Source organism: Hippocampus bargibanti, linkage group LG16 (genome assembly GCF_051943395.1).
Source record: "Hippocampus bargibanti isolate YZ-2025 linkage group LG16, ASM5194339v1, whole genome shotgun sequence".
Taxonomy (NCBI): Eukaryota; Metazoa; Chordata; class Actinopteri; order Syngnathiformes; family Syngnathidae; genus Hippocampus; species Hippocampus bargibanti.
In genome coordinates, this window is record NC_142749.1 from 10,371,243 (window position 1) to 10,382,356 (window position 11,114).

At 40.6% G+C, this 11,114-nt stretch overlaps 1 protein-coding gene across 5 annotated transcripts in view; it reads left to right on the forward strand.

Moving 5' to 3' along the window:
* The window catches only part of LOC148886409 (sorting nexin-19-like), a 35,562-nt gene that overhangs the window by 6,917 nt on the left and 17,531 nt on the right, over nt 1–11,114 (forward strand). For 4 of the 5 annotated variants that reach the window (XM_089017727.1, XM_089017729.1, XM_089017728.1 and 1 more), the window contains 3 exons: nt 505–689; nt 792–879; nt 2,233–4,377. In XM_089017727.1, coding sequence (XP_088873853.1) covers nt 505–689; nt 792–879; nt 2,233–2,347 — 388 coding nt within the window. In that variant the 3' untranslated portion in view covers nt 2,348–4,377. Of the gene's footprint in view, nt 1–504; nt 690–791; nt 880–2,232; nt 4,378–11,114 lie in introns of those variants that run through there. The other variant, XR_016117947.1, reaches the window with a different exon arrangement.

Sequence of the window (11,114 nt, forward strand, 5' to 3'; positions counted from 1 at the left end):
TCTTCATTATAAACTATATACTACTTTCTACTAGCATAGGAAAAATGTGAATGTTTTCTTTCCACATATGAGCTTCATTTGGGTCTTATACTATATCCAGTAGGGAGAATTCAAAGAGATGAGTTTTGAGACATTGGGGTTATTTACTGTATATTTTATGGTTTGTTTAGTTTTCTTTTTTGTTGTTGTTGTTTTTTTCCCTCCAAAATACAATGTCAATGCCAAATTGGAAATTCAGGCTTCAACCAAGGCATGTCGATGATTAACACTGCCGTTGTTTTACCACAACATCTCTGGGAAGAGCCTTTGTTTCGGCTCCAGTGTGCTGCTGTCATTACCGACTAGCTGACTGGGTCACTAAGTAATTCAAGCTGCTGTTGTGTTTTAACCTTCGTAAACACGCTCGCTTGAGTTGCATCACTTTGCACGCACTGCTTAACTGTGTTGCACCTGTGTTAGAAGCAGACATCCCGTAAACGTGACTCCAACTCATTTTTACTCCAGGTGGATGGATGTAGGAGTGGCCCACCTGACCAGCGCCCCCTGTTGGGTCATTTACCTCCAAGTGCTTCAGGAGGCCGTGTGGCCCGGGGGCGCCCTGCCCGCTCAACCGCAGCCGGAGCGCAGCGCCGCAGAGAGAGAGGAAACCAAGCAGCGATGCCTGGAATGTCTCCTGCAGCTACTTCCGGGTTTGCTGCGTCTTTAAGATGCTCATTGTAGCTCACCGAATGCCTGAAATTTTCAATTTGACCCATTCTGTCTGGTTTGTGTTGACGTTTGTGTGGCCGCAGAGCTCGTCACAGACGTGTTAGGCAGCGATAAGTACAGACTGAGCTTGGAAATCGTGCTGGAGTCTTTACAGGACAACCACATTAACAAGTGAGTCGTCAAGCATTTCATTGCTTTCTGACTGGAGGGTGCTGCAAAATACTATTTTTTTCCATATACAGTGGAACTTCACATTTTGTGACTAATTTGTTCCAAAACGTCAGAATAAAGATGACTCGTATGAGAACTGAAGCAATACGGGAAAAATGATAAAGCCAATGAATCAATGACGATGATCTGGAAAAAAATACATTTTTATGAAGAACAACAGTAATCTGGCCTACAGAAAATAATGTGTTGATGAACTTTTATCTTTATGAAAGACCCAAATGTGGATATAGCAGGATGGCTGAGAGATGTGTGTGATGGGTCATCTTCATACTGTACTTACCTATAAGTTCTTTTGTGCACTGTAAGCGGACTGTGACTTTCTTTGACCCCAATGGTAACTAACTGAAAAAAAAAACATTCCTTAAGAAAGCACAGAAACGTTATAAATTTCAGTTAGGGGCCGTGAATTTCATCGCTAGGCCTTCAGTCGTGCTACGTCTGAATCAATCCAGACTGAAGAAAGTGTGGTGTGATTTACTACAAGTCCACTAGCAGGTACCATTAGCAAGGAAATAACTAACCAACCTTTCTTAATGATGTCCATTTTTTCTTGAAAAGTCTGTCTTGAAAATGACTAACAGTAAATCTCCAACCAAATCATTTTCTTCTCTTCCTTCAGCCATTGTGGGTTGAAAAAAAAAACGCTATTAAATCAACACAACAATATCTTTGCTTATGCAGCTCGCGACTGATAAGGTGAGCTAGCTCTGGTCGGTATGCAGTTGTCACTAGTGGCTTATGATCAGAACTATGATTGGCTAGTGGCTAGCCAATCATAGTTTGGAAAAACTCTGACACTGACCAGCGCCTTCAAGAAGGCGTTGGTACCCCTTTTGGGTTGCCAATTTTAAATCTGATTGGTTAGAGCAACAGTTTGATCGACGCATTTGATGCGACGGGGCCTGCAGAATTGATGGTGAAGGCGTCCAGGGCGATTTCTCACGCTGGTAAGAAATGATGGCTTGATGCTTGAATATGAAAACAAACGTCTGGAAACTAAAAGACAATTTGGAGTTATTTAATAAAAATTCGTGGACAAACTATAAATAACATCAGTACGTGATTCAGATATTTTTCGGCCAGCAGAGAAGGCTTTGCAGGCCTTGGCTGTCCACCACTGATAAAATTGCTTCTGAATCAAGACAACCTTTTCTTGGTCACATCAAGATTGTTGGTAGGTTGAGTTCATGGGACTGTTAAATTTCATATTTGAATCCCTACAGGTGGCACATTCAAAAGTAGGAGAATGTTGTATTTCTTTATTGTCTCACATGTTGATATAATTGCGTCCAGGCATCTCGTGTACTGTTTCTGCGACTTGCTGCTGGGGTTTCTGATACCAGAGTCAAGTGATGATTCGTTCCAGAGGTGTCTCCTGCAGAGTCTCTGCAAAGATACTGCAACCTGATGGCCATATTTTTGCAAGCAGCTGCCTCACAGCTGGAAGTCCCTGCCGACATGATGGATTCATACCCGGACTGTGTGAGTTAAGCCCACGATACAACAGCACAGAAGGACGTACTTGATTTGTATCGATGTGAATCTCGTTTTAACGTTCAGGTGAATTGTGTTAAGAATTTGACCACAGAAAACGTTTTTTCACCTGCCTGTCAAAACATTAGGTACACTGGTGCAAAGCAATGATATCCGAGCCACATTGAAAATGGTTCCCTGATAAATAAATAAATAAATAATAAAAATAGTTAGCCATTGCCTCTCATATAACAACAGATGAAATTCAGTCATTTAATTCTGAATTTTGTCCCTACTCTGGTCAAGAACAAAGAGGAAAAGGGTTAAAATCTCTGATTCCTTCATGCCATCTGGTCAGACATGACCCCAAAGCGGAAGTGATTTTTCAGAAAATATTCCCACTAATTTAAAATGATTTCAAAGAAAAACACGAATGTCAAGAATTATACTGTAGCACATATAAATACAAGGTGACAAAACAGCTATTAAGTCGATACATACACAACTGTTTGCTACAGATATAGTGTGCTAGATCTAGCCAGTATGCTCTTCTCACTATCGGCTAGTCATACTATGATTGGCTAGTGACTAGCCAATCATGACCAGCGCCTTCCAGCAGGCCTTGGGTTGCCAACTTGAACTCTGATTGGTTAAAGCAACAGTTTCATCGACAATGATTTTTAGGCTCCAGGGCCTGCAGAACTGTTGTGAAGGCGTCCAGGTAGATTTTTGACCCTGGTAACAAATGATGGCGGAAATGTGATTGGATTAAATGCTAATAATACTAAACACACCAGGAAGCAGCAAAACAAGGGAAAAGCAATGAAAGCAAGCTTAAAGACAATTTGGAATTATTTAATAAAAAATCATGGACAAAATATAATTCACATTAGTCTATGATTCAGATATTTTTAAGTCATCATAGAAGACCTTGCAGGCCCTGACCGCCCACCACTGGTGACAAGTACTGCCATAATTGATTTTGTCCAATTTGAGTTGAGTCAAATCATTTTCATGGCTAACTGGAGTCAAGATGTTTATTATTGTGGTTTGCAATGGGGGAGAACTGCACTACAAGTTGTTTTGAATGTCGTATTCTGCCACAATCTTATCACGGAGTTCTTTGTTGATTTGTGGGATTTGTGTCAATGCCTGCCATTTCATTCATCCCCATCACTCCTAAATGTTGAGCAATAATTTGCGGTCACTTAATTCTTTCTTTCAATATGATGAGGTTCATTCAGTTATTCATTTCATTTCCCAGACAAATTTGCATTTGTAATGAAATACGCTTTATTGAGCACAAAATATTGTTCACAGCTGCCGAATCTTGTGAATCATTTTGTAATGCCAACCAATTCGTTTGAAAGCTAATCCGCTATGTAGCAAAAGCATTGAATGTTGTGCAATTTCGTTGGAATTAATGATTTTGTGGTGAAGAATATAAAATACATGAATATGATCATTACAATTACGATTTGGCAAGTCGTGGAAAAACACGTGTGAAAAGGAGTTGAAAGAGTCCAACGTTGTTTTCATCAAACTAAGTCAATGTCTGATTCAGGGAGCGTTGTCGTCGTACATTTTCATGTGGAGGTCCATTTTTATAAAATGGACGTAGCCACTTGGAGACATGATTGAGTCTATTTGTTATGATTTGTATACTTTTGTACCTGAGCATTGTATACTGATCACGAGAAGTTGTTTTATTAATACAAATCCAGTTCCAATGAAGTACATGACGAAAAATATAGAAATAGTATGAGCAGCAAATCATTGTCATCCTACTGTACCATATTTTCCGGTCTTTAAGGTGCAGCAAAAAGCCTTAATTTTCTTGCAAAGATGACCCTTCGCCTAACTTGCAGGTGCGCCTTATATCTGAAGTAATATTGAACCACAATAGATCTCGGAATTACTGTCAGCAGCCACTGACTCAATTTCCCCCTGTAGAAGAAGTAGTGCGTAACCCCAGCCACTAATGTAGCGCCTTATAATGTGGTGCACCCTATACAGTAAAGTCTCGTTATATCGTTTTTCAAAGGAGTCCGAAAAAATATCGATATAACCGGGACTATCGATATATCCGACCCTGTTTGCATGTAATTTTCTCCGTGCGTGCATAGAAATAGTATCGATATAACCGGGACTATCGATATATCCGATATCGATATAACGAGACTTTACTGTATTTGGAAAACTTTGATATATTTATATATTATATTTAGAAACTGATTTTCATTCGTTGAAGGTGCACCCTATATTCCGGTGCGCCTTATAAGTGGAAAACGTTTTAAAATACACCATTCATTGGGGGTGCGCATTATACCCCGGTGCGCCTTACACACCGGAAAATACGGTATATTTTGTAACGTACACTACAAAGACAATATATTTAATGTCCAACCTGATAAACTGGATTGTGTTTTAGCACATAGTATTTGGTTTATAACTTTATATCTGCAACATATTACAAAAAAAAGCTGGGGAAAAAAAGTAGTGTAATGCTCATCAAACACCTTTATGGAACTGGCCACTGTTGGACAGGCTAACTGGGAGGAGGTGGGTGCCATGGGTGGGTAGCAGAGGGGCGTCCCTGAATGGCTCTGCGGATCACAAGCAAAGATCGGGCAAGATTCATTGCTTTGTAAACAACTGCATGGAAAATATTCCGTTTGAAGGACAATGGACCTCAGCATTGCAAGGAAGCTGGAGATCTGATCATCTGCAGTCCATATCGTCAAAAGGTTCCGAGAATTTTGAAGAATTCACTGCATGTAAGCAGCACCTCTAAAACCAACATTGAATCTCTATGACCTTCCATCCCTCCAGCGGCACTGCATCAAAAACCCACGTAGATGATAAGACCACAAAGGATCAGGCACACTTAAGAAAACCAATATCAGTCAATAGGATCCGGCCCTACATCCGCAAGTGCAACTTAAAACTCCAAAAGCCGTTCATCAACAACACCAGGAAACGCTGCCAGCTTCTCCGGGCTCATCTTAGATGGGACTGATGCAAAGTGGAAAAATGTTCTGTGGTTTGACGAGTCCACATTTTCTAATTAGTTTTGGTAAACTGTCGACGTCTCGCATCCTTTGGGCCAAAGAGGAAAAGATTCATCCGGACCATTCACAGCTGTTGTGAAAAGAGCTTTGTAAATAAAGATGTATTGTGCTGTATTGTATTGCATCTGTGATGGTATAGGGTTGTTGGTGCCAATGCCATAGGTGACGTACAGATCTGTGAATGCGCCGTGAATGCTCAATGGCTTTGGAGAAACATATGTTGCCACCCAAGCAACATCTTTTTCCTGGACACCCCAATTTAAATCAATAAAATCATGACAAATTGGCCTGCCTGCAGTCCAGACCCGTCTCCCATTGAAATTTTGTGGGCAGATACTACAAAAATGAAGACTGCTGTACATCAAACACAATGGCAACAAAAAATCTGACAATTAGTGTCCTCATTTCCCAAATATTTCCTGAATATTGTTCACAGAAACGGGAATGTTTGACAGTGATAAACACGACCTTGACCCTCTTTATGTTTAACATGCCATTCCAACTTCATTGGAATTGGCTTTGTAATATTATATCCATCACGGGACTATTCAATGTAGCAAACGTTCCGCTCGATGTATGGACAGAAATTCCCACAGGCACACCCCTAAAAACTTGTTGAGCGTCTTTCCAAGAAAATAGAAGTTTTTATAGCAGCCAAGGGAATTTCTGCCTCCTATGGTCACAATGAGCAGGTATTCCAAAATTGTGTGTGTCTTTACAAGCATATAACTGCAAGCAAAAAAATAAATAAAATAACGGATGATGAAGAAAGAGGAGATCTTGGGTGCTGCTCCCAAGCTGCATCCAAGTCATCCTCTTGCTGACTCTCTCTGTTTGCAAGTCTTGGCTTTGCAAAAGGGGGATTTTCTAAAACATCATGTTTTTATGGAATTCGCTCGGCGTCTCAGCAGATTGGAACCAAAGGCAAAACAAAAGAAGAAAAACATCAAACCGTGTTCCCGGTGATTAGAAACACATAGTCTGCGGATGAGGTTATGACTTTATGAGTTCACGTCACCAACGTAGCACCGTTTTTTTTTTTCTTGCCCACTTTCTCACTGCAAAATAAGCAAGGCAATGACGCGTCTGTGTAGGCTCTCAGTTTTAATGGAATGGTAAATCGACGAAAAGATTTCTTCAGCCGTCACCTGAAGGCTGTCAAATGCTCAGTATAAGACTTTATCAACATCGCAATGCGAGCAAGCCTCAATCTGCAGTACATCTGCACCTAAAAGCTAGCAACCACTCATTTGACAACAGTGAGATTAAAATACAGTAAAGTCTCGTTATATCGATATTCAAGGGAGTCCGAAAAATATCGATATAACCGGGACTATCGATATATCCGACCCTGTTTGCATGTAATTTTCTCCGTGCGTGCATAGAAATAGTATCGATATAACCGGGACTATCGATATATCCGATATCAATATAACGAGACTTTACTGTATTAGCTAAAGAAACTAGATGGTTTGAAAGGGGAGTAAATGAAGCAATTTTTGTAAAACGGAAAAAAAATCACTAAATTGACATCTGGTGGTTTAAGATTTAAATGTAAACCATGCTTACAACAGACTTCTTAGATCGTTACCACATAGGCTTAGTCATGCTAATAAGGTGATAGCAGAGACTAATGGGGCAATCAGAGCCAGGCATAGAATTATTGAGGTAATCAGACAGAACAAAGGAAGTAATCAGATTAGTTTCAGGGAGTAGTCCAACCTTAGGGCAGGGACCTATCAGAGCAGAGATCTGGCACTGCCCCCTCTGTCCATTAGGGATATACTATATACATAGGGGTTACCAGAGTTACCAGCTTTATTTCGCTGTCAAAGCTCTTCGGATGAGGAGCGTAACGTCCGACACCTTTCAAAGAAGTACAGATGACGGCTGAAGAAACATTTACAACGAGGCGACGAAAGCACTTCTCTCCATTTTGAAGGGCACTCAAAGTGAAAACAATTAAAGTGTTTTTGATTCTGAGTTAAAAAGAAAGAAATAAACAAACAAACAAAACAATATTTTCATGTAAACGTACAATAAAACTGAGCGAATTGTTAATTTGTCTTGATTTATTGGTACAGAATTTCGTCATAGTCGCCAAATGTAATCACACTCAAAGAGCCATGGAAGCAATCAACCAGAATGAAGTTGAACTGAACTGATTTCAACTGTGTTCTATTTGTGAGTAGGCTACTTTGGGAAGTGAAGTGAAGTGAAGTGAAAAAAGCCAGGCTTCCGCAGGATTTTGAACAACTTTCATATTGGAAAGAGGGTTGGCAAACATTTGACCACACACTTAGCTGGCCGGAATTACTTGCAAACACCACAAATGCCCGTTATGCAGAACCGGCTGCTGCGGTGGGCCAAAAACCAAGATCAGGTTTCCCGATTCCACCAAAAGTCGCCTGTCCCAGCAACAAACACACCAAGTGAGATTTTATTTTTGTTGTTTCCCCATAATGGAAATTTCCAGCTCATTTGACCTAAATGTCCTGTTTGTCATTTAGTCCAGATTATTTTTTTAAACCATCACATTATATACTGAAAAAAATATCTGTGATGTCATCAGATGTTCATCACGATTTATTTTCTTTAATTGAAGTCGTGCATTTCCTTTTGTTGAATCCCTTTTTCCCAAAATCAAAACTGCAATTTCTGCGTTGCCCTTTTTATGTATATTATTTTATATGTATATTATGAAATAATGAATTAAGCCAATACAGTGCATTCTTTTAAGGACAGTTGAGTTATATTTAACTTTAAAGACATTACAATACATTAAAAATGTCATATTAATTAATGAATATCATAAGTTTACTATAATACACTCATTTAACTCATTCACCACCATTCCCAAATTTATTTGATCAGGTTTCGGTTTTTCGGGGGCGGGGGGGTGCCGATAAAGCCCTGGTCAGACCTATGGCAATGTTTTCTTCTCCACGAGGGGGCAGCATTTGTCTATTGTCCATGTTAGCGTTTTGTTGCAGCTTCAGCTGTTGTTAAAGCGCTGTATGAACCAATATTTATTGTATTGTATTTTGTACATCTGCCCTCATTTCAAGCTCAGATAACTCCAGACCTGCGTAACTTAGGTGTTAACTGTTTTTTTCTGATGAAAGAAGGGAGTCTAAGGTTTCTTACACTGCATTGAATGTTCATGTAGTCTTAAAACTCATGTAGTCCTAAAACTCAATATTCTGTTCGTCCTGCAAAAAGAGTGAAAATGAGAAAAAACCCTGGCACTGGAGTGGACACATTTTACCACATCGTCTGGCAGTGAATAAGTTGTAGTACCTCGGATACACTCAGCCGAAATGAGTTTTCTCCATAGGGCGTCCGGGCTTTCCCTGAGAGATAAGGTGAGAAGAATAACTAGAAGACTCAGAGTCGAGCCGCTTCTCCTCCGCATTGAGAGTAGCCAGATGAGGTGGCTCGGGCACCTGATTAGGATGCCTCCTGGATGCCTCCCTACTGGCGGAAGACCCCGAGGACGACGCAGGACACGCTGAAGAGAGACTGTGAGACCAGCTGGCTTGGAAACGCCTCGAGATCTATCAGGAAGTGGCAATGGAGAGGGAAGTCTGGGCTTCCCTACTGAAGCTGCTGTCCCCGCGACCCGACCCCAGATAAGTGGCAGAAGATGGATGGATGGAGGGTTGCAGTACACATAAATAGTTGCAGTACACAAAAAATGAAGTGACCCATGACCTCGCTGCCCCTGGTTCAGGCCTCTGCTTTAGTTTGTGTGTTTAGTTTCAGCAAAGTGCTTTGGGGTTATGTAATGCCTGGTGTAGAGGGAAGATTTATTGTACAGGTGTTGGGAAGCTCTACACTGGAGTTTTGGTCGTAAAACATTGCTCGCAGCGTGCTCGCCGAAGAGTCGGTCGGGCCAGGATACAGGCGCGTGTAAGCAAGGGAGGGGCAGCGCTGTGCTTTCTTGTGAGCTTGATCATCAGTTTTTAGAGCGCTGACACGCTGAACATTATTTTCTTTGTTTAAAGACTCAGATGCAAACCATCATGTAAAACACTACTATTGAGTAAGCGTCTTGCAAACGCAAAAAATAAGAGGACTTGGCTTATATTGGTTCAATTCCCTATGTGAGTTTGGAATATATAAGCAACCTTAAAACATTGTGTGCTTCACGAATTTCGAATTTCATTGTCACAAATAACGAAAAAGACTGTGTTGAAATACATTTGTAAGAACATCGTCAATATGCGGGCAATCTTTTAAAAAAGAAAAACACATACTTGAACGGAGGAGGGGGTGTCTTTCGACATCACATTGTTCACGCTTTGGGGCCTCGGGGGCAATTGCCGGGAGCTGTTAATTACTCGTACATATTCGACTCAGAGTAAGTGTGGTGAGTTGGGAACTTTATGACTGTAATTATAGTAAATCAAATCTTTTGTAATCTATTGTTTTTTTGCCGACGAATTTCATTGATGGCCTACATTTGAAAAACAGATTTGCATGTTGAGATGTATGGCAAATGTATCTAATGAAGCTTTAAAAATGATTATAAAATCACCAGAATCATTGTTTGCTAGCGATGTTAGCATGCTAGCATAAACGTCAACGCAATCTTGGTCTTCAACTTCAATTGGCGTCAGTTCCAATCTAACTCGCTTTTTTTTTAGCTTTTACTTTACAGTCTGTCAGTCTTTCTTTCACTATTTTACTTTCAGTATAAGAGCTGCAGTAACAGTGAGTACTTTTGCGCTCCCCAGTAACAAAAGGCTGTGAGCAGGTGGCCAAGCATGCGCTCACATGGTGGGAACACTCCTACGTGTTGCAAGCAAATCCCACTGGCATCTGGTAAAAGTCAAGTGTTTCTCAAAGTAAAAAAAAGTGGGCGCCATGTGAATGATGGTGAGACCTTTGATCAGTTCTCTTACCGTCAGCGGATGACAGACATCTCAGGCAGGCATGCCACTTCACACGGCCCAGAGAAGAATCTTGGAACCGATGAGAGCGGGGTGGCTTGACGTTGGGCTGTAAATATTGTATCATTAGTGTGCACAATGGGAACATGCGTCAGAGGTAGCGTTCAGACTGATGGTATTAAATCTGTATTTTGACAGACATGTTGGTCTTGAAAGAAAAGTTAGTGACTAAACAGTATCTTGAGTGTCTTAAAATGTTTACTGGTTTTACTTTCCAAATAGATTTTCCATTTTCACCAGCGATATACAATAGTGTAGCCAACGGACTGGCTGGCAGTGAATGAGTTAATTCATTTTGAAAGAATTTTCTTAACTAGAACATTTTGTAAGTAGAAACAAGATCAACCACTCTGTCTTAAAAACGACTACGATACTGTGAGAGGTATTCACACATTTGAGACTCTTAATCTATTATTTTTAAGATTCCCATATTTCAGATTCCCATGAGGACATCCAGTTTTGGGCACACAGTCTTTGCCATGGAAGATTTAAGAAGCATTTTGTTTCATGAGAACCGTGCCTCTCCAACGGATCTGCGGTACAAATTATGGCTATTTGTCATTTTCTGTCCGTCAACATTCCTCACTTATAAAGCTCATCCATTGGTTGTCATCTTGATACCATCTTGTTCGCCCTTGGCGGTTACGTGCTCGGCACTCTGCAGTCCGATCTTGTT